At 29.6% G+C, this 24,900-nt stretch overlaps 2 protein-coding genes and 1 long non-coding RNA gene across 6 annotated transcripts in view; 1 reads left to right on the top strand and 2 right to left on the bottom strand.

The window, feature by feature from the left end:
* The window catches only part of LOC111631078 (zinc transporter 2-like), a 45,329-nt gene extending 36,321 nt beyond the window's left edge, over positions 1–9,008 (bottom strand). Inside the window, exon 1 of one of the 2 annotated variants that reach the window (XM_023375271.1) lies at positions 8,952–9,008. In XM_023375271.1, coding sequence (XP_023231039.1) covers positions 8,952–9,005 — 54 coding nt within the window. In that variant the 5' untranslated portion in view covers positions 9,006–9,008. Of the gene's footprint in view, positions 1–6,030; positions 6,133–8,951 lie in introns of those variants that run through there. The other variant, XM_023375270.1, reaches the window with a different exon arrangement.
* LOC111631081 lies at positions 3,584–18,109 on the top strand. 3 transcript variants are annotated; one of them, XR_002757636.1, is made up of 3 exons: positions 3,584–4,771; positions 17,085–17,227; positions 17,698–18,109. It is a non-coding gene; the product is annotated as an uncharacterized LOC111631081 (long non-coding RNA). The 3 variants fall into 3 exon arrangements; XR_002757634.1 differs by lacking the exon at positions 3,584–4,771 and adding an exon at positions 14,272–14,419; XR_002757635.1 differs by lacking the exon at positions 3,584–4,771 and adding an exon at positions 14,284–14,419 and having other exon boundaries at positions 17,056–17,227.
* A 129-nt stretch (positions 18,110–18,238) lies between these two features.
* Positions 18,239–20,886, bottom strand: LOC111631067 (actin-related protein 8-like). Its single transcript, XM_023375260.1, has 4 exons — positions 20,869–20,886; positions 18,759–18,932; positions 18,575–18,685; positions 18,239–18,437 (listed from the first exon to the last, which is right to left on the bottom strand). Exons 1-4 carry the CDS (start codon positions 20,884–20,886, stop codon positions 18,318–18,320), a joined length of 423 nt encoding a protein of 140 aa, XP_023231028.1. The 3' UTR covers positions 18,239–18,317.
* Positions 20,887–24,900: the final 4,014 nt, after the last annotated feature.

Genomic DNA, 24,900 nt, shown 5'->3' with positions numbered 1-24,900 from the left:
GCTTAATTTTGAGGGTAAGGATGAGTTTCATAAAAAAAAAAAAAAAAAAAAAAACTAAATGGCAAAATCTTCAATCATTTTTTTTTAAAGCTTATTCCAAAGGAAATCCAGCAGTTGATTGATTTTGTCATTATGAAACACAAAATTCGGTAACTTATCTTAAATATCTACGCCATTCTAAAAATATCGCTAAATGTATTTAAACTAAAATTCATATAACAGTAATAATAGGGATAATAAATCTGTAAGGTACTTGTCTCCAGATTTATTAATGGTTGCAGCTTTTTCTGTGCTTGTAAAAGGTGGTTACGGTATTTATCTATTTTGCCACTAGCTGCTGTTTTTTTTATTTTTTTACTTTTTCCTTTATCCGTAACAAAGACATAAGATATTCTTTTTTCCCTCGCTCACCTTATTTTTCCTTATTTTTCGTTCTGTTTCGCTAAAATTGAATCGGAAATTTAACATTTTCCGAATTTAAACAGCTTCCTCCATTCGGATTATCCGAGAGATTAATATCAATAATTAAAATTAAATTCCGGGAATGATCAATGTACGAAATTGCGCTATTTTAAAATATAAATGAGACATCTCTTCTCAATTGATACCATATAAGTTACGAGGATTAACAGGATAAATAGTTCGTGGGATAATTAAGATACTAGTTAATTACTCGTGAAAAAAGCTCGGGTGTATAAATATTATATTAATTAAAATGTTAAGCGCAATAATGACAGGATACCAAAGTATTGTGAAAGATCAATTCTTGAAATTTGTGTTGATGGATTTTTTTTGGTTTTGTCTTGAAACCCTCGCAACTTATTTTTTATGTAATTTGTAGAAATGTTTATGATAGATAAATTAAGTGAAAAAATTCTCTGCGTTAAATAATAAAAGGTCACCTATTAGTAGTTTTATTAATTTTTAATTAATTTTTAATGGTATTATAATTGCTTAAAAAACAAGATTAAAATCGTTTGTGTTTAAACATAATATAATCGCTTTATCTCGTTGCAAAGATCTTGAGAGGAATTTTAGACAGCATTATTTATTGATAGAGACAAAAGAAGTTGTTTCACAATTTCGAAAAGACTAATTTATTTAGATTTAAAGTAATGAAATCGTCCCCAGATCGTCAGTAAGATTTATATTTATTAAAATTAAAAGACCTATAGTTAAAATTTAATAAAAATGCTGGTTTATAAAACTCTTATNCACCTTACAAGAAAAGATGTCAAAACTAATTTTCTAGAGAGGAAAAAAATAAATTGATAAATTTTTCATATAAAATTAATGATTCAATTTGAAAACGGTAAAACATTTCGAACTTTTATGAGAATATTAAAATGTGATTATTATGTGGAAGAAAATTGTTTGACAACTGGATGACCGTGGGTTAATGACAATGAACAAAATACTTGTAACATAGTTATTGGAGCATCAAATCCGTTCTCTTCAAGCACTGCCGTCGATGCTACAAATCCAGGTTAGTCTAGTAACCAGTCTAAGTAACTTCTGTTCTCTAAACTGATTACTTATTTTATTTTAGTTTTTATTGACTTTAATTTCTTCTTTTTGTTTTGTTGTAGAATTTTTAAAGAAAAACAATTACATCGCTGAGGCAGGACTGGAGTTGCTGGAGGAATGTTCAGATGGCACTTATGGCACTCCATTTCAATTAACGCAGGCTGTCCAACATCGGCTTAAAAAAATTCCGTAGGAGCATATCCAGCAGCCTTACGTAAGTTTGCACTTACGCTTAACTATTTATCATCCAGTGGTTATAACTATGTTAGAAGCAGCTTGGGCTTCGCTCTGCCTCATCCTCGTACAATTCGTTCGTGGTATTCAGGCATTTCTGCTTCACCTGGATTTACCGAGGAAGCTTTTGTTGCTCTACGCTCTATGTCTGCAGATAAACCAACTTTGTGCTGTTTAATAATGGATGAAATGGTTATTAGACAGCATGAATATTTTGATGGTCGTCATTATCATGGTTATGTTGACATAGGAACTGAAATTTGTATAACAGGAGAACTTGCAAAAGACGTTTTAGTTTTCATACTGGTTGCTTTAAATGGATCTTGGAAGATTCCATGTGCATATTTTTTTATTGCTGGTTTATCAGCAGAAGAACGGCTTGCCTGTACTGCACACAATGCTTGTACTGCACACAAAGCAGAAGAACGGTTTGCTTGTACAATGCCTATGTTACCGCTAAAGCTCGAAAGTCGTTAATGTGTACATTACCTAGCTAATCTGCAGATTAACTAGGGTGATCCGTTAAAGTTGTTAAAATTGTTCTATTTCTCAAATTATCTACTAGGCACTCGGTAAAGTGAAAATAAGATCTTTGCTGGAACAACAGCAACGTTTCTGTACGCTTAAATTAACAACAACTCTGTATCGTTCCAATTTTAGTATATGTACCGCCGAAACGAATACGAAAGAATTTTCGATATCTAAAGAATCAAGTTAATACAATCAACAAATTAGTTGATAGAATCAATCATTAACCAATTAAAAAACATACAAAAAATCAAACGGTTTAAAATATTAATACAATTAGGGAAATTATTATATATGTTACCGCTAAAGCTCGAAAGTCGTTAATGTGTACATTACCTAGCTAATCTGCAGATTAACCAGGGTGATCCGTTAAAGCTACGAAAATTATTCCATTTCTCAAATTACCTAGGTAATGTTCAGATTATCTAGGTAATCTGCAAATTACCTACTAGGCACTCGGTAAAGTGAAAATAAGATCTTTGCTGGAACAACAGCAACGTTTCTGTACGCTTNGGGTCGAACGAATTAAGACCTGCCTGGCCATTTGTCACGTGTGCGTAATAGTCTTCTGTCCCTGCCTCTTTAGTCTTTGGTCAGAGTGGATACAGAACAAAGCATATGGTAGTCTAGTTTGCCTTATCTCAAACACGATTCATTGCGGGCCTCAGAATTTTCGGCACAACAAGACATTGTTTTGCAGAGTGAACAGTATGGCGCCGGGCATTGAATGCGAGGTCGATCGCGAGAATCGTCAATTTCAAGACGTGTGGACTAACAAGTACTGTTTTGTGCAACAGAACAACAGCATTATTTGCCTTTTGTGCAATGGAACAATAGCAGTGCCAAAAGAATTCAACCTGAGGTGACATCATGAAAGCCAACACAAGGATTTCCTTCTGCAAGGTACGGAATGCAAACAGAAAATCGAATCGTTACGATGATCACTAATCAGCCAACAAAATGTGTTCAAGAAACAATCTGGAGAATTGGATGCAGCTGTTGAAGCCAGTCTAGAAATATCTGCTTTAATAGCCAAGAATGGGAAACCTTTCACAGATGGCGATATGATAAAAAAGTGCCTTATCATTGCAAGTGAGATGTGTCCTGAGAAGACAAAGTGTTTTCAAACAATCAGCCTTAACCGCATGACGATACAACTGAGAAACTCGAAAATTGCTTCAGACATTTCTGGCCAACTTAATATTTTAGTTGCAAACTGTGCTTATTTTTCTTTGGCTGTGGACGAATCCACTGACATATCATCAACAGCACAAGTGATTGNATAAAAATGCTGGTTTATAAAACTCTTATATTTAAGTATATAATGAAGAGTCAGTTTTAGGATTTTTTTATTATTTTATACTTTTTATATTATATAAATTGTAATGACAGTTTGTTGTGAAGGAAGGTTAGTAGCAAAGAGGATTAAAACTCCGGATTTCAGTAGTACTCTAAAAAGAACAGATCTGTTGTGAGTTTGCATTTTTCGTCAAATTTTAAATGTGTGTTTTATAAAATGTTGGTTTATTAAATTCTTAAAGACGATATATATTTTTTTAATTTTGAAAACGAGTAAATATATTTACATTAACTACTAATTATTATGATGTTTTGTGAGAGTGATTGTTATTATTTTTGCTTATGATTACTTCTAGCTAAATGAAATTCCATATCATAACCAAAAGGTGTTTGGTTAGAATATATATGTCGATCTTTTTAAAGGTTTTCCTAGTATATGTTAAGTTAAAACTTCAAGATTAAAAGTTTAAGGTTTGAAAAGGAGACAAACAACCTTGAAATACGAATACTCAACAAGTAAAAATTCTTGTACGAAAGTTCCCAGAAAACTCGACATATCTCTTTAAATGGTAATGACCTCAATATTGTTGTCAGTGGCCATTGTAGTGAATAGTAAAGACGTTAATCCCAACCTCATTTTATATATTACTCAATAAATGTATGGTAAAATATATTCATTAAGAAATATTCGGTTACAGGAATGAAAATTAATGGGAATACGCGAATAAATTTTAGCGTTTTCTTCTTCATCTACGCCGAGTAGAACGGCGCAGTTGCACGTAGAATGCAATTGTGTCGTTATTACGAAGTTTGGTTTTCTAAATTTGAGTACACTTGGTTACAAAACGTTTTCGTAAGGATATGCAGAATATGGGTTTGTGGAACGTAATCTATCTACAAAATTCTTAAATTATTTCGGATGTGTCCACAACATGCATCTAAATGCATAGTTTGGGCTAATTGCGTTAATATTTATGTGTTTTATGAGTGGGGCAGTGGGCTAAAATGAAGAAGATCTAATATAAATTCGATATACCTATATTAAACTAGGATTTCGGTCAGGCATTGTAAAAGTGTCCTTGGTTATCGATATTCGTTGTACTTTGGTCTTAATTTGCGTACTAACGGAGGAAATTGTTGTAGAATTTTATGTACTAGACATTTCTGTGAAGACAAATGAAAGGTGCGTTTATGTATTTTTTATCTCTAAAATAATAATTCAGAATCTGAATATTCCTTTATGATGGTGATGGTCAAAATGGTTTCGTAAAACCACACGATTTCATATTGTTATTTTCCATAATTTAAATTATATTTGCTTTAAAATTTTTTTGTGTAAATAGCTATATAGATTATATTTGAAATAAAGATTATATTAAAATAATTTTTTAAAATAATTCCACACTAGAATAGAATAAATAAAATTGAGAAGAAAAGTTGCGTTTCTAGAGTGTTATAAGCATTGTCTATTTGTAAACGTAGGTTATATTAATTAAAAGATACCTAAATTACATATTTCAGTTCAGAGTCTAGCAATAGTGCATTCTGTTATTAGCTTTCTGCGATTCGAAATGACAAAGTATTATTATATAAACTGTTGATTTGATTATAAACTTTTTATAGAAACTAAGTCTAGGTAATAAAATTCGATCTCATTAAATGAGAAACTACTTTTTCGCAGTAGCAACGTTAAAAGTATTAAATATTTTCTGAATAACAAGAGAAAATCGGTTTATAAATATATTATTAACGGCGTATTTATATCTTTTAAACCTGGAATTTTTGAAGTTTTTATTTTTTACCACAGTAAATCTGATTTTATGTTAAAAGTAAATCCCATCAAAAGATTGGATTTACAGTACATACTAAATCAAGTAGACAATATGTTGCTTTGAATAGAAATGCTTTCACCTATCTTTCTAACGAGATGAAAAATATTTTAAATAAAAAATGTTCGACTTTCAGGAAGAAATTTTTTTTGCATTTAATTAAAACAGGTTCCTTCGTATTTTATTTAAATATTATTATTAAATGCGCTTATTCCAGATTTGTTCTGAAAATAAACGAAATTATGTTTTGCCTCATAGAAAACATCTTATCCACTTATAAATTTTTTCTTACTCAGCAACCTTTATAGATAACAAATAACCTTCTCGGATATCAATTTAATTTGGATTATCTTGAAATTTCTTCTAGATAAAAGGATGCAATTGTAAACAGAATATCTTTTCATACGTGAAAGATGCCAGATGCCATGACAAAAATTGAAACTGAAAATCAAACTACATTTTGAACGCGTTAAATTATCCTCAAAAATTCTACGAATAAATAGTTACAGATAATCGAGAAATTAAAAACTAACAAATTAATGCGATACTTTTATTTAAAATTAATTTATAAAAGGTCGACGGCTTCCAAACAAGGAAACTTATACACACTCACCGTATACAGTATTGGAGATTGTCCATTCTTCTTTAGGCAAGATTGGAGACTGACAACGGCAGTCACTACCATTGTATGAAACAAGGAATCATTCCTGACCATTTTCTTTCATATATCATTCAGGCGAACGATCTACAAGACTTAAGTATAGAAAACTCGATAGCAGCGCCACTTTTAACTATACGGTTGTTGCTGTATGATAGGTACAGCTCTGCTCTGCAGTCTTTGCTGGGAAAAAATAAAATAAAAAAATAAATAATAATAGAAAAAGTTGTTATTTTTCCAGGTTGTCATGAAAGTTCTCATGTTTATTTCCCCTTCGTTTATTTAGATATTGTTTCTGTAGTGATACGTGTTTCTTCTATTACGTAATTTTTAAGGAAAAGAATTTAAATAAAAAATATATAGGCTATATATTAGAGGTTTTTTTAATTGTTCCATATTGTAAATTATTATAGGTCTATTCTAGATAAATATCGATTTTTTTTTATAGATTATCCAGAAATTAAAAATTATTTTTTTCTGAATAACTTTGGGTTTCACTTTGCATAGAATCTGGTGCCAGAAAGAAATTGATGGTTCCTTAAATATTTAAAACGTGCGTTTGCATTTGTCTCTGTTTATTCTACTAATGTCACAGTTATATTTTACAGCGTGAGAAAATATTGACTGTCATTAAATTTATTCGATTTGGTATCAGCAAGTACTTCGCATCATTTAGTGACAATCCGAACTGGAGGAAGTGAAACACAATGACAGAAATTACGTCACAAAATAAATTTTCACAGTTTTTTTTTTTTTTTGTTTTTTTTTTATTTTGTCAGCATCCTCCGTCTGATTTTTCCCGGCAAAAGAAAGATTTTGAAGATACGATTCGTGCCTGTTTAACTGGTTTTTTTCTTTTCTTTTTTTTAAATCACTAGCTCGAGACAGGTGAAATTTAATCAATGAGCCTTTAAAAAGAAAGCTGAAAAACAATTCACTGTTTTTATTTTCACATTTTGAAAATTTTAAAACGTAGGTTTTTCCACTGGGTGGTGGAAACGATGGAAAACCCGAACGAAATTTACTTCGCCCTAATACAATTCGGTTAGTGGGACAACAGCTCGAACTTAATTCTTGTTTTGAAGTTCAGATGTCGCTTTTCTCAGGTATTTTTCCTTATCCAATCGAAATTCTACAATTAAGTTGGCTTTATGTTCTTAATGTGTTCTTACAGCATTGCTGTGTGTATAATTTTGCTTTCCTAAAAAAATGACACTGTTTCAATTTTTAACTTTGAGTTGGTTTTTCTTTTCTTTTTTTTAAAAAAACTCTTAATTGAGTCCTATATAGATAATTTAAATTTACTTGAGAATAATCCATTTTTAAAAAGTCCAATAGTCTTTTGAGACCTTTACAAATCGCATTGTTATTTTTGTAACTTATCGGACAATTATTCGGTTTTCTGAACTGCATAATAACTCGATGTTATACTTCTGTCGTGCTACGTAACAGCTTGTCCTTAATTAACTGATGTTTACATAATGGATTAGTATCTATCCGCTCTTAAATTTCCTAAATGGCACTTAACATGATATTTAATATTCTTCGAAACTGATCTAAACGGTTATTTTCCGTAGATTTTATCTAATACGCGGTTATTAACTTAAAGAGGACTAATTAATTATTGACTTAAATCGCACGAATGAGTAAGATTCCTGATAGTTTGGATTAGGGCAACATTCTTCATCCCTTCATCCGTGCTGACCGATCTTATTAAGAGTTTGTCGAGCCAGCATATAATGTGTAAAATTGAAGCCAACCGTATACCCTATTGTTCTGTGTCATTCGCATTACAATTCCAATCCACCATTTCGTGGATTTTAGATCTGTTATTTCCGAGTTTTGTAATAATTTATATCTAGAATTCTATTTCATTCTTATTGGAAAATGGTGTGATCGAAGAGGAATTACGAAAGAGGCAAATTATAACAATTTATCGATTTTCTGGTACGTATTATGCATTAAATGGTGCATATCGGACTTGATGGTACTATCTAAAGAATTCTACACGCCCATATTTAGTTTTCCAGAATTGTTGAGGAAAACATTGCGCCCAATAATCAACGAGTTCGTATGTTGTAAGAATTTTTAAAATAATCGGAAATTATGTGCCTGTGTAGTTTTTCTCACGGAAGTGTTAGGGATTTTAAAATAGTTTATCGGAGAAAATTTTGTATCGCTTGACCTATTGTCGACTTAACAGGGCGGTAATTGCAATTTCTCAAAACTGACCAAATTTTTTCTTGCTATCTTTTTATAATGTACAGTTTAAAAGAAATTAATTTCTTTCTAAATAGAACCTAATTAAGCACCTATTTTCATTCCGTATACTTCGCTTATAGACTATTAACTGGTTAAAGATCCCGATTTAAAAATATGCATAAACGATGTTGAGACTTACTTTAAATAGATTTTTTTAAAACTATCCGACTTAGCTAAAATAGTTATTCTCCCTTTATAAGCTTACACAATTATGTATAAATGTAAATATAAGTATATATTAATATATTCTATTTACAGAATGCCACTTCGATAATTGCCTTTAAGTTGTGAATATTTAAAATCGCGGATCTATTTATAATGCTTTTTCTAATACCCATGAAAAATGGGTCACTAAGCAATTGCCTATTGCTAAGTAAGCTTTTTAAAAAGGGTTAAAAATATATTTATGTCCGTTGTCATTCCACTTCAAACGTTATCTAGCTTTATCTTTCATTTAATTGGAATTTGTTGTCAGCACATATGTAAGTTTTATATATAATACTAAGGACTTCGCCCTTGACCAGGACAAAAAAATAGCAATGTCAAATAATGCGGAGCAAATTAATAATAATAAATATCTTTAAAAATAGGAAGATGGTACTTAAATTACTTACATCGTGAAGTTCTTTGAGAATTTCGAGATTGAACTTTGACATCTCGTAGCGCATAAAATATTTCTATTTTGAAAAATTGGATTTCTCTGATAACATATTTGATGTCTTCTTTCGATTATATCATTTCGTTTTTCTATAAGAAACCTGTTCTATACGCAAACATTTCATGTCAGCAATGAGTGAGTGAATCAATGAGACCGAAGTAGCTTTATATTTACAGTACAAGAGACAGCACTCCGTTTTATTCATTTTTTATATTAGAAAGAAAAAAAATTATACGAGTGAAAAATTTCATATTTTACGAAACGAAACACTCGAAAAAATTTATTTAAATAAAGAAATTGTTATATATGGTGGCTCCTCTTCGAAAAAATTCCGAACATTTTTCCTTTTGAAATGACATAAATGTTATAGAAACATTACATTTCTTTTAATGACATTTCCAAGAAGATAGAGGGGAAAAAATCAATAATTTAAAATCGTTCCTTGCGATTCTTTTATTAATTTTATTAACGATATTAAAGTTATTTCGATAATCAAATTTTAAGGTTGATATTTCGAAAGCTGATAAGGAATAAAGTCATTTTCGTGTAAATGTTACGAATTGATTGACTTTTTCCATTCGAAAGAAATGTTTGGAATGTAGACATGCCAATTTTTGAACAAACTATTCTACAGAAAATATGTTTAAAATGTTAAAAGAAATTTATAAAATTACTTTTAAAAATACCTACGATTTTTTATGCTAATTGCTGCGTATCAGTTTTAAGTAATGTTAATGATTACTTTGATGGTTGTCAACAGGAAGGGGAAATATAGGCTGCCTATTGTTGAAAGTAGCGTCATTTTAATTTATTATAAACTAAAATACACGTTTAAATGAAATAAAAAGAAAAAAGTAATATGATTTTTTTCAGACCAGGAAAAAAATCAAAATCAATAGCAACTAATAATATGATTACCTATATGACGTCACATTACGTGATCATTTTTGTAATTATCGTCGTACAAGAAGTTTTTTCTTTTTCTTTGCTCTAGTTATGATAATATTTCGCTTTAACAAGTTCTTTTTATCGTGTAGAGACTCTTAAAAAATTTGAAAGAATATAAAGAAAATGTTTACATAATTTATCTGTCTTGTCTCGGATTTAGTTCTATTTTCTTGTAAAATTTGAACCGGTACTTTATAATCATTTATAATCGTTTATTATAATTTGTTCAATGCTCTCTACAAATATTTTGTAATGCTAATGGATTTATAAAGGACGTTTAGCGAATTAACAAAATAGACGATCTGACAAATCTCATAATAAAAATATTCAGAAAAACCCAAAAAAGTATTTGAGCTATTTTTAAGACGATAAAATTTATGCGGTATCTTCTAAAATACACATTAAAAGTTTAACACAGTCTACTTGCTTTTAATATAATTACTCTAGTGAAACCGGTAAGAGTTCCGATAGATTAAAAGCTCCATTCCATCCTTTCAGTTTTATCCTATTATTGGTTATTTTTTGAAAATTTAATATTAATGATTATTTTTTTTTATCTTTAAATAATTAATTTTTTGGAGTCGTTTAAATCGGATTATTTTAATCCTTTTAAAATTTCAATAGGTTAGCTAAATTTAGTGTAACATGGGATATTTATAAACATTTTGTATATAAAAAATTATTCATACTGTATTGTTATGACTAATTGAATTGCGAATGTGTTCCCCAGCGACTTCCACGTTGATCGGAAATTGAGATTAGCGAAATTGGTCAAGTTAAACTCATGTAATTAATAGCTTCGAATTAATGTATTTTACTAGATAATATTAATTACTAGACATTTTTATTCTTATCTATAAATAATTTATATTTTTAAAATGAAAATGCAAGTTTGGCATGAAATGATTTGAAATAATTTACTACTTACAGAAATCGTTTTCTTTTCTTTTTTTTTTTTTTTTCTTCTTTTTATCGAATATTTTAAGCATTCAGAATAATATTTCTAGTTTTTATGAATTTATAATGTTAAATGAATGGCGATTGAAATAAAAATATTTTACGTAAGCCATTTTAAAGGCATCCTCAGCGATATAAACTTTCCAGACATGATCAAACAATGTAATACTTGCCTGTTAATTAAAAACGAAAAACTTGAATACATACTGTAAATCTCTCTCTTTTTGTCCTGTGGGTACCAAGAGGACATTTATTTCCATACCCATCGTTGTCAAGGCCCGCAATGGGAACTGCGACGGGACTGAAAAGTTTCTGGTGAGTTACGGCCCGGATTCTCCAGCGGCTGACATCTCAACCGCCTTCGCCATCTATTTCGAATATACCGATATTAATACAGAATAGTTTTCGTTTTTATTGTTATCTATTAAAATAAGAATAACATTAGCAATAAAGAAGTTTTTACTCTTTAATATAAAATACATATTCATCTGTTCAGTATCTATAAACCTTGACGTATAACACGTACGCCATTCAAACTATAAGATATTCGGCTTTTAATTATGATTATAAAGCTCGAAATTCATTTAAATTAAACAATAAAGTTAAAATGTGTTCATTCTAAATATCTCCAACATCTGGATAAACTTTAAAAATGAATATTAATTTAACGATTATTGCCAATATTCACCATCTGTCGAAATGCATCAAATTACTCCAGTACTATAAAACATGCCAGAAGATCCAGTAAATAATACAACACAGTCTGTTTGTATAGAAACATCGCTTACTGCTCGTAATAAATGAAATCCACAGTAGTGCTCTCGTGAATTGTTAGATGATGCGAAACGTACCAGTTCACAGCTGTTCCTGAAGGTAAGATAACTGTATTGTTTAGTTGCTTATATTAAAGAAGAAAATTGGAATTTTGAAGAGTGATAAGAGAGCGGGAATTTTGATTGCCGATTAAAAACATTTTTAATATATCAAAACATCGATTATGACGTGTCGATTCATTTAAATAATATCTAATCTCTTATTTATTTGCAACTGGCGGTTATATAATTTTCCGAAAACAATAATCAGATTTAACAAGTTTAGCTGATATTCAAGTATTACGGTTAATTCCAACGAGTGAAAGTCGAAATAGAAAAACCTCGGCTACTATGATATAGCTGTAGGCCATGAGGCTGTGATGGATGTATATTAAACGGTATATAGGCTATATATAAAGAAAGCTTAGATAAAGACAGTTAACTAGAAACGGAAGATAATTGTGTTTTGTATTGTTCTCTTTTGTGTGACGTCACTTCGCCTGAACACTCATATTTCGGCACAGATTTTCATTTTATTTTACCACAGATAACATTTTGAGAATTACTATACACGACATATTTAAATTATTTAATAAATTCGATCCATTGTGTATCATTGTAACCGAAGAATGTTATAATAGTGCAAGTCACGTAGATGATTTATAAAGAAAACTTAAAATCTTTTTAAGATTTACAAATTAATCAAACTTTTAGTACATTTTTACAGATTTCTATTCCAGCAGCTGAATTTGAGCTTCTGTAACTAGCGTGAAATGAGTGATACTGTTGTAAGTTTATCTTTTCCTTTTAAATTTATAAATTATTTTAAGTTGCAGCCTTTTCAAGATTATTGCGAATGTCGTACGATACTTTTGTGATATTTAGAAATATAGCTGCTACAATATTCTTTGATAAATTTATTGCATTTAAGCAACACCCTTAAAACGCCCAAACTGAAGTATTTACTTTATGATCATTAAAGTATAAAGGTCGATATATGGATTTTTTAAACTAGAAATTACCCTGAACTGTGGAAAAGAGTTCTTGTAACTAAAATTTTTCAGATGAAATTATTTCAAGGTTTTAGATAATTTATTTTCAAGGAAGAATTAAAATGGATCAACTATAGTTTGTCACGTGTCGGCAGGGTGTAACGACATTTTTATCTTAAGGAAAACACTTTTACATCCTTGATTTTTTTTTAATTATTTGATGAAAATTTATTAGCGTATTTAATCGATAACTGTTGAGCGATAGAATCCTCTAAAGAATTTCACCATCCATCATTCGTTATTGCGTAACATTCCCTTTCTATTAAGCTCTGGCTAATTTTTTGTCAGTTACTTTCCCGTAACTTTATTATTTGTTCTTATTAAAACTATTTCGCTTTGAATTTATTCTAATTTTAAATATAATTTTCATTACATGTTGCTACAAAATGAATTAATCTGAATGAAATTTCTTAAATATTCACTAAAAAAGCTCGAAAAAAATAATAATAAATTGAAAAACAGACATAGCAATACTCGCTAATGTATTAAAAAGTATTAAATTGCAATATTTGGCACTAGCTTAAAAAAAGCAATTAATTAATTAAGTATATAAATTTATTATTAAGTGAATTGTTTAATTTTCATAATTTAAAGCGCTTTATTCATTAGGAAGTCTTGTCGTAAAAGTGCTTAATTAAATTTATTTTTAAAATTCCTTACATTTCCAGTTTAATTTTATGTTATTTTTATTCGCTGTTTTTTGTATTGCATTGGTAACGATTATCATTTATAAAATAAAATAATAATTAATAGCAGTAATACTCTGTACAACGATACGTGAAATTTTCTTATTATTTCACTGTCTTCACTTATTTACTGTGTTTATAGAAAATATTTAATTTTGTTAGAAGGAAAACTATAAAATTTTACGAAAATTTATCTAGTGTAGTAATTTTTCAACCTTTTAACGAGCTGCAAGGTACTTCGAAATGTATAAAAAAGCTGAACTTTCGCCATTTTTTTTCTACATCTAAAGTATTTGAGACGTCTCGCCATATTTGCCAAAACTTATAGCAAAAATATTGAAATAATAGCCAGAATCGATAAATTAAAATCTAGAATAAACTTGTAAATTGCCCAAAATAAACTCTATCAAGAAAAATATTTCTGACGCTAAAATACAGTATGAAATCGCCCAATTTGTGGAAAATTGCCAAACCTAGAATCTTTCTGTGGGGTTTTTCCCACGTTTTAATAAATCGCTCTGCAAAGTATACAGCACCAATGGTCTTTTTTGGTCACTGATGTTGAATAGTTAAGAGATGAACTAAATAGCTAATTATTTCGACAAAGATCACAATAAAAGCGTATGACAATTTGATCAAGCTTTGACAATGATGATCGCATATTAGTTAAATTGAGTTTGATTTTATAAATTTGTAAAATACATTGTTGATTTTATGAATTAAATTACTAAACAAAATATTTAATCAGAAACATTTTTGACCATTTCATTAGTTATCTTCAGCGTACAGAATAAACGGAATAGAATTGTTTCAAATGTAAAAAGAATTCAAATGAATTGGAAAAATAAAATAAATTCGAATTAGGAAAAATAAAATCAAATAAAGTAAAATAAAAGTAAATGTATATATAAGTAAATAAAATAAAAAGCGTGTAGACCTACATATACGTAAATGATCATGACTTGTTTGGTAAGCAGAATTTTTGCAGTTGTTATATTATGTTTATCATTATTATTATTATGGTGCTAAGTTTTGTTGACTTTCACGATGCTTACCAGATTTTTAAAGCCTATTTTTCCTGTAAAATTCCGTGTTACGTTCAGATAGTTATTTCACTGAATATTTGTAGGAAAACAGTAAACACTGGCGTATTGATTTGTAATTTTATTACGCAATCTATATATATATGAAATATATCGATAACTAGATTATTCGCTGGAAACTTGACATCTTCAAAATATTATGTAGTACGATATAACTGTTATTTTATTCAAATCTTATTGAAGAGACTGCAGTTCTGGTATCAACTAAATTCTTGGATGATTTTTTGCTTTTTAAATCCACCGATATTCTGATATTGTTGTACAAATATATATTTTTGTAAACTTTCGAAAAATGAAATTCGATAGCGTACTAAGACTATTTGGAAGTCTTTTTTTCAAATTAGATACGTAAAATTACAAAATACTGTATCTAAAATGGAGCATTCATTTTATTTTTGTTCAGCCACGTGTAAATTGTTGATGTTAAAATTTAAATATTCTTTTAAATATAGTAAATGGTCTATTAATATTTTATGTACTTTACGTAATTATAATTGGTAATTCTGAAAAACAATACTACATTAATTTGGGCATTTATTATCTAAACAAAAACTATTGTCTATTTTTATACAATTTAGTAATAAAATAAAATTATAATATTTTAATTCCAAAACATGTCATTGAATTGCGTAAGAATGTTTATTAACTATTCATGCAAAACGACTGTATTCCTGATAGTAACATATCGTGTTTTCTCGATTATAATGCGCATCTCTTTTGGACTTTTCTGGTCTGAAAAAAATTGGGATGCGCATTAGAATCAGGTACAAATTCGACTTAATGCAGCCTCATTCGCGTCGTTTGTTCTTCACTCCATTCTGCAATTCACGTGTATTATATCATCGACATAGGCTATATGACTATTAAAAATATATGTATATGTGACTACTAAAAATGATTCATTAATTACCGATTCATCAAACTTAATACGATTTTTATTATATATACTGGAATTCTTCAAAACTATGCTGCTGCAAAAATTCTGTTTCTAAGATTCAAATTAAAATAATAATTTATTTTACTATTGAAATATAAATATAAATTTCATTTACTGAATATTAAAAACTGCGCTTTCTTTGTCTCTTCGTTCAATTTTTACTGTTTGATTTAATTAAATTTAAAACAGTCTTTCACGCGTTATATAATTCATGAACGTTCATCATGTTTAAAAAAGCCGATTTTAATCCGCTATAGTCTGAATTTAAATTAAATTTATTTTTATCACCACGATTTACTCGTAAACCTTCGGAATACTTTTTTTTTTAATTATATTATATTTCTATCTCCTAAAAAAATCCTTTACGCGTTTCGAGTGCTATTTTTATCCTGATTACTGCGTTAAATTAATATTTTACATTTTAATCAAAGGTATCTTTTAAATTTTCGAGGCAAAAACATAAAATTGGAATGCAATTAAGCAAATTAGAAGAGGACGATTTCTAAGACGTCCCCTTGACATCTCGACCTTTTTCTAAATTACACACACCCAGACCTTGACAATGGCCGAGTCACGTGCCAAACGGATGGAAGATTCGATCGCCTCTGCTTTTGAAAGTGTATATCTGTGATGTCAGAAGCTTCTCGGTAATTTTTATCGATTTTTTTTTTGTTAGTGTCAATATCGTTTATTCGTCGAAGAATGTACTGTACACAGTATCGACGAATGTCTTACAAGGTCACACTGATTTCTCGCTCCTCTTCTTTACAGAAGTGACTTTGTTTGTTAAACTTTTATCATTCTTTCAGGCATATGTTATTTTTCCATACATTAATATCTTTTCAGATTTTCCATCTTCTTTTATCAATTATTAAATAACATTCGAATGAATACAATTCAAATATATTCTTAATAACTTGATTCCACGCTCTCACCTCAGTTAGCATTTAAAAAAAAAAAAGAAAAACACATATATCTACGTGGTACTGAGCTCGTTTTCTGAATTTTTCTCGCAGGTATGCTGGGTATTTTTAGTCACGTATTTTACGCGCTTCTTAATGATAATTCAGGAAAGATCAACCTAGTTTTTATGCCATTAAGAATCCTCGTTTTCCTTGATTTGGGGGGCCAAGGAAAACCGAAAGTTTATACTTTCGTTTCGAATATTATGTTTAATAATTAAATTAAATGTCATATAGAATATGTCCTGTATATAAAACAAAATAAAAAAGTTTACAGATTTTCTGCAGATATAATTTTTTACTTGTAGATAATGTATGATTTACAAAAACTCGTACTGTCTTTATACTGTAATAAATCCCGTTTAATATGACGCATCATTGGTGTAATCGGAAAGCTTAGGATAGTAAAATTCGTTATTAATTTAAAAATATTTAAACCACATATGAATCTAAAATTGAAAATTAGTTATTACACGCACGACTGAAAATATTTTAGTCCAGATTTCGGTCGTGCGTGATTGATTGGAATTGCTTAATTTCTTTAACGTTAATCTGATATTAAAATGATGAAACATTATTTTTAACGCATTACATTTCTCATAGAAAAGCTACATAAATTTGAAATTCTACAGGTGATAAGCTATTGGAGGATAAAAAGCTAATTACGATTTGCTGTTCATGAGCCACGTGATCGAGGTCGTTCAGTTTCGCTATAATACTGTGTTTCGAAAGGATTTAAATAACATTTGTATGCAAGATATGAGAGAAATTCCTAGTAAGTATCTCGGTAGTATAGTTTTATTTATTTATTATTTTTGTTAGCGCGTTGTTTTTCTGTATGTGCACGCATAATACTATATTTTTTAACGCTGTTTCTGTGGTTTAATTAATTATTCATTAACTTTTTACAAAACTAAATCTGATCGGAGATCGTCTATAATGGGTATATATATTTATTTAATATTTGACATCCAACACGATACTAAAGTATACATTACGTAAAGCGATCGATTTTCCTTCGAGTTTGCTTCTTTAAAGAGACGACCTTGCACCATATGCAGAAGTGAAGAAGACTCTTTTTTGGCAAAAATTCAAAGAAAACACGCCGCCCAAAATTCTCACGCTTACCTGTAGCTGCGTTTTGTAATAGTTAAAATTAGAATATATTAAGCGAGAAATAATTAAATTTACAAATTGAATTAACAATAGTTTTCTACACATTATTTTTTTTCCTTTTCTTTTCAGTTATCTGCTGAATGTTGATCCGTCTTAATCTATTCAAGAAATCATTCACTTATTCAAAGAAGTTTATAGAGTTAATTTTGAAAGATGTGTGGACGATTTTGTAGTTTATTTTGTGCCTGTTTGTTAGTTTGCACCACTAGAATTCAAAACACTCATTCTAGAAGTGAAAATCATAGTCACGGATATTTTCATAATGAACAGAAGGAAAAGGATGAAGATGGACACGAATCTGCCGATCATAGATTCTTTTTGAAAGAAATTTTTAAGAAATATGGACAAGGTGATGCAATGACTTTCAAGCAGTTTGAAAATCTATTATTTAATTTAGGTCTGAATCAACTTATGAAGAGTTATGTTAATCATTATGAATTTGAAAGCAGAAAATCTTTGGGACCATCATTGGAGCATGAAACAGGTAAAAATAGTTTTTCCTCTCAGATTGATGTGTGATAAATCTACTTAGTTATGAATAGGGTATTTCAAATGAAATTTAATGCTTGTGGGATTGTTAAAAAGAAAAAAACTTCAAATAGAAATTAGATTCAACATTTCTTATATGATTTACTTCTAAGTTATCATAAACTAATTCATAAATAAAAAATTTTAAGAATAGAGCAAATTTACCTTGTATTTCTATGTGAAATACCATCCTCCACACAAGCTACTGAAGTTTTTTGATCACCAACATCAACAACACAAGCATAACTAAGACCAGCACCAAATGTAGCACAGACTGATTCCTAAATAATATTTAATAATACAATAAATAAATACAAATACTAATACAATAAAATTTTAACTGATATTCAAATCAATAATAGATTAAATGATTCATTATCACTTTGACAAATTCAAAGTTTTTAAATAAAATACTTACTAAATGAATGAAGCAGCCACCAAACTTAAGTTTTGTGAGCAGTAAGTTGACTATTTCTTTCACATGCTGTCTGATATAAATATCAGATACAACTAATACTGCTCTGTAATGCTAATAATTATTAACATGAGTTATTATTTTAAAATATAACAGAAATACAGAAAATAATGTCAAAACTACAAACTTTCAAATCTTTAAGAGGTATTTCTAAATATTGTTGAATGGCAGTTCCCCAAATTGTCTCTATATCAGCTAATACTGATGTCAAAGATCCACCAATTTGGGAATGAATATTTAATTTTCCTCTTTTCATTGGCCAATGAATGTGGAAATTTTCTGCAGGATTTAAATATAAAACCTGAAAAATTCAATTCTGTTAATATAATATATGACTTAAAAATAAAATATTATTCTTCTTAAAGTATATAAATTAATTAAGCAATAAGTATATTGTATTAGAAGTATAATATATTCAATACCTATTTCTTTGAAGCAATACAAAANATATAAAATGTGTGTGTGTGTGTGTGTGTGTATTTTAATAATACTTAATTTTGATAATTCAAATGTGGGAAGTTAGTTGTTTTTGTCCTTCATTTATTTTTTTTGAATTATATAAGGAATTAGATACGCTTGAATAAATCTTATTTCCATGATTTCAAAATATGCTTACAATATTTACATTAATAGTCATTTTTAATAATGTAATGAATACAAATTGTAAAATCTATATAACTAAGGCCATATATTAATTTTTAAATTTATTATACTGTATAAATTTTAGGTGGGAAATAACTGTAAATGTATTTAATGCTTTCCATCTAATTATTGCACCTTTATTCAGTTATATATATTTGTATATGTATAATGTTATAACTGTATATATATATACATACAGTTAGCAGTATAAAATTAGCAGACTTTTTAACCAAATATATATATATATATTTGGTTAAAAAGTCTGCTAATTTTATGTTTCTAAAAATCTGTAATGTAAATATCATTGTCATCTATTCCTCAAGGTCATTATTACAATTACAGTCTTGTCATAAAAAGAATAATATCTTTTATGGTTGAATATTTACATTAACACTCCAGTCATGCTGTAAATTTCATAATAATCTTTTATTTGAATTCATTTTTATGAAACTTTTATGAATGAAATAGTATGATCAAATACACATTAAAAAAATATATATATATATTTAAATACTTCAATATTAGATTATTTAATCAATTTATCACAAATTATGATATTAGGAAATTACATTTTTATATTATTAAGAATCAAGGAATGCATTTATGCATTTTTTAATTATTAATAATGATAAAAACATTAGTTCATTCTTTTTCTTATAGAAGATAATGCATTTAATAACTTTTAAATTTCTACGGCACATTTGTCTTTGTTGTTGAAAAGTTTTTTGACAACAGAATCAAAGATTACTAAAAGTACAGTATTTTAAAATTTATGAAAAACTCATTGTTTCAGATAAACTACTGTTAGCTAAATGGCTTTGCAGTGAAGTTTTATCTACCACTGTATAAGATGCAGGTTCAAATAAGATCATAATTCCAATATTTTTTCATCAATAGTAGATTTCATATTAGATTAATAGCAGATTAAATAGATTTAGGTATTATTCTATCTCTTTCTGATGCTGATCAATTCTGTTGTGGATTAGATTTAGTCATAATCAGTGAAATTGTGCCTACTTTTATAGACAACTTGCATGTGATGTATTGGAGTCCCAGTTGTACGTGTTGTGCATGTGTGTTTTGCCTGGTGTCTATTTGTGATGTTTCCATTTCATTTTAACCACACCTGATACATGATAGAGTAACCAAACTTTAAATTGGGAAAGTGTCAACTATGAGTGGTTCACATAATGAAGAGATATGGTGTAAGTAAATTTTAAAACAAATTTGACAATTGTCAAAAAAAAAAATTACCACATAGTACTTAGAAGTGATGCTATACAATGATCAGTAAAACTATCACAAAATGTACATTTTTAGTCAGTACTGTACAACTGTGTTATAATTTGTTTTAATGTACTTAAATTTCTCTTGTTAGGAAAGGTATGTTCTGAAGAACTCTATCAAAATCTTTGGATCAACTTGGCCATTTTGTATAAAATTGAGCTTTAAATGATTTGTATGCTTTTGTGTGGTTAAGAGTTAAAAATTGAGTTAAGACAAGGTGTCAACATATTATATCTTTGAACTATGATCCTCTAAGGAATTTGAGTCATCTTTATATGGATCAACTCCACTATACATTAAAATTTTACTTCTGTACCATTCAGCATCTTGACTAGTAAGAGTTGTTAAATAACCTAGTAAAAAAATCCAGCAACAAGTTGCATAACTTTCCTGGCTGTTATGAGATCTTTATTAAAAACTTTATTTTATTTTTATCTTTATTTTTAGACATAAATAAATGTGTGTGTGGCACATTATTTATGAAATTTTGTTATAAAAAAAACTTTTGATATTTTTAGTTATTATAAAATAGCAAAAGGCTTAATTTTGAGGGTAGAGATGAATTTTATAAAAATTGTAAATGTTAATAACAAGTAAAATGTTCATTAAGTCTGATCATACTTGAGATATAGATATGATCTATCCAGTGGCATAGTGTGTGTGTCAGCCACCCGGGGCCAAGGAAAAGTTCGCCCCCCCCCCATTATTTAGGCATCTCAATTTAAAAGACTAAAATTCAGTTTTGTCACAGAGAAGCAATGAAAAATTCCGTGCTAGTGCAGCAATCTGTTAAAAATAGCTCTATTGGATAGTGGTGGTGTATATGAATATGAATGAATCATACAAGCAAAGAAAAAAAAAAGTCAACAGGTTGTGCATGATATCCTCGGATGAAATTACCAGTTCACCCAGAAAGTGAGTCAATTCCCAGACTGTCCAGATGATAGCACTATCATAGGCGTGATGCAAATATAGATTAGAATGGTTCAAATTTTTACAAGATATTATTATTATTTATTGTGAAATTTTGCTGCTCCCTAAAAAGTGCCACTTGGGGCGGGCCACCCCCACTACACTACGCCACTGGATCTATCATTCTCTTGACTTTTAACTACTCAAATTTAATAGCATCAATCCCCTAATATACAAACTTCCCTGCAAAATTTTGGAAATTTTCAACAAATGTCGTGGAATTGTTAAGCTTGAAATTGGGTGAACAGAATCATGTCCACTCCACATACACATCCATACATACAGATAAAAGTCTCAATTTTTTTTTTTTTCCTCCTCAATGTTTCAAGGTTCCCTGAGTCAAAAATGGAAAAATGTTCCTATAATTTTCCTCTGATATAGATATAAAAGAGCCAGGAAAGTAAAATATGTGTTATGCCATCTTCTAAACATGATAAATGTTTAGAATGCAAGCCAAACTATACAGTAGACCCCCCTATAACGCTTAGATACGTTCCACGCTAATCGAATTTTACGTTATAGGAATGATTAAATACATGAGCCAATCGCAGCCCGATAGGTGGGAACTTTACGGACTAAGGCTGATCGAAAGGTTTTCTTCTATAAAATTAACCGATTCTAGACTAATTCCACTCAACATTTCCAAAACACGTATAATTTTTTGGGAATAATCCGTATAAACTATGCTATAAACAAAAAATGATAGGATTACTTACCGAGTGTGTACCGTTCGACTACGCCGTTGCTTAAAGCTGGTTTTCGTCGCGGAACAGCACATGAAACGGCGGCCGCGATTTCTAATAACAAATTTTTCGCAGAAAAATAACTTGACCTTTGGAGACATCATTAATATAAATAATTTTTATGGCCGTTGAATAAGAAGTGTTTCTTTCACAAGAAATGTATAAAATTAGTGCTGTATTAGACTTACGGTACCTAATTTACATACTGTACAGACGATAATAAACTCAACTTACTAGCCTAAAATCTCCGTAGCGTGTTGCCAGGCGGCAGAAAGCATATATATAATTATAATAAAGTTACAATAAATTAAGTTAATATATAATTATATATACAGTACCTAATTTATATATAATTAATATATAATTATATGTACAGTACCTAATTTATATATAATTTATATATAATACTGTACAGACGATAGCAAACTCAATTTAGCCGCTCTGTAGCGTGGCGCAGGGCGGAGGAAAGTAGTTCGGCTGCTCATCCACTATTGGTCCAGATTCTATCAATCTTGTCGTGAAACGACGTTATAGGAGGTACTTTATACGAATGTTGCTACAATTTTTTCGCTACGTTATAGGAACGCACGTTATAGGGGGGTCGACTGTACCTTTACAACCTCACAGCACAAATATGGCACAGGAGGTGGAGCAATGAAGATTTAGTCATGTGAGATGACATTAATGCAAGTTCTCTATAGCTTTAATGAACTTCTAGCTCATTGACATGCAGTACTTCAAAGCTGTGCCACTCCCTTATCTGTTTACTTCTATCAAAGTGGCTACAATGGTCCAACACTTCAATGTACCAAATGAGCTACTATCTTATTTGTAAATACATATTACTTTGCATGCACCACCAATTGTAACCTTTTATTTGTTTAGCAAATGAATTCAGTCAAGGGCTCATGAATCCCACCTTCTTTTCCCTTTTCCTTCCCCCCTCACTTATCTCACCCTCCCTCCTCTCTCATCCCACCTACTCTCTATCTCTCCTATCCCTCTCTTTTTTGGGCTATACCATTGAGTTCAGCCTTCTCTTTCACAACTCAGTAGCTCAGTACTCAAAGCTTACAAATCTCTCAGATAAATTTAAAGTATAATTTTTTTATTTTTGTTGGTCTCCGGAATGGTTTAATNTAAATAAATTTGTGTCTTACTGTTTCATTACATACGTATGACGATATAATTAGGAAAACCGTAGCTTATCCTCGAATATATTTAAATAGCCATAGAAATTTAATACAGATAAAAACAAACTAGCTTTTAATTACTTCTGAAATATCCTGAAAGAAGAAGGAAAAGCAATCGACATTGGACAGATACTTTAACACCCCACAAACATAAATAACATGACTGATAAAAATACAAGACTGTGTATATGTGTATTTTTATTATTAAATATAAATAAACGTAATAAGAAAGTATATAATTTTTTTATTTTTGTGGGTCTCCGGAATGGTTTAATCAAATTCCCATATAAATTTATCGGTTAACATACAATTCAGATAGCTAACAAAGTCTTGGAATTGATTCCGTTCATTAACCCGAACACCCACTGTATTTTAGTAATTTATATAATATTCTGCACTATCAAAAGTAAAATATGAATAAAGACTTATTGATGGCCTACTACACCTGTCCTTTATTTATATAGGTTCAAAATAACACTAACATGTCTTTCTTTTAGCCTCCAAGTCATCACTAATCACTATCAATATCTAACAATGAACTCTTGCCATCCTACATTTACCATTTTATTTGTCAACCTCTAACTCGTCATCCCCTAATCATAATGCCTGTAAATATGTTGAATGTGTTGTCTAAATAGTTGAAATTTCCTCTATTTCCTCCTTTAACACTCTCTACTTGTAATCCAAGAACTAAATTTACTGACTATTAATCCCCTCTCTAACCTGTTCAGAAATTTTCTTTGCTCAACTTTAGTCTCTCTCTATCTCATTAAGTTCATAAACACAATAGAAATTGTGAATAACATATATCATAGCTCTTTTCTCACTGCAAACTACAATAATTCACCTAATGTTAATGAATAAATAAATAAAAAATATGGGCTTAACCTCAATAAACTGCAAAGCCACTCTAAATCTCTTTTTTCTAACACTTTAAATGTATCCTGTCTTAACACAGTTTAACATTTCTATACATTTCCTTAATTAAATGTATATAATTCTCATCATTCCCTTTACTTCCCGATTCAGAGAGTTATCGAGAATCCCGAACACATTCCATATTAATAACGTATATACAGGCTTAACTATAAATCTTTTGACTAAAAACTACTAGAGAAATTACCAGTAAATGCAAACACCACTGTTGCAAGAACATCATAGTGTTCACATTGCAAACGGCCTGGGCTACTCACGGAGGAAGCGATTCTGCTCCGCGATAATGCGCATCCACACGTCTCCAGGGTCACACAAAGTGTAATAGCCAAGTTCAAGTGGGAGAAGCCTAAACATCTGCCCTACAGCCCAGACATATCGCCCTGCAACTTCCATCTGTTTGGTCCGCTCGAATAACATTTCAAATGGAAATGCTTCAACTCGGACGACAAACTAAAGGCAACAGTGGAGGATTGGCTCTCGTCACGGCCACAGGAAT

Source organism: Centruroides sculpturatus, unplaced genomic scaffold, assembly GCF_000671375.1.
Source record: "Centruroides sculpturatus isolate CEXI.00-Female unplaced genomic scaffold, Cexi_2.0 scaffold654, whole genome shotgun sequence".
NCBI lineage: Eukaryota > Metazoa > Arthropoda > Arachnida > Scorpiones > Buthidae > Centruroides > Centruroides sculpturatus.
The sequence above is the reverse complement of the archived record's forward strand: the minus strand, read 5'-3'. Positions and strand labels throughout refer to the sequence as shown.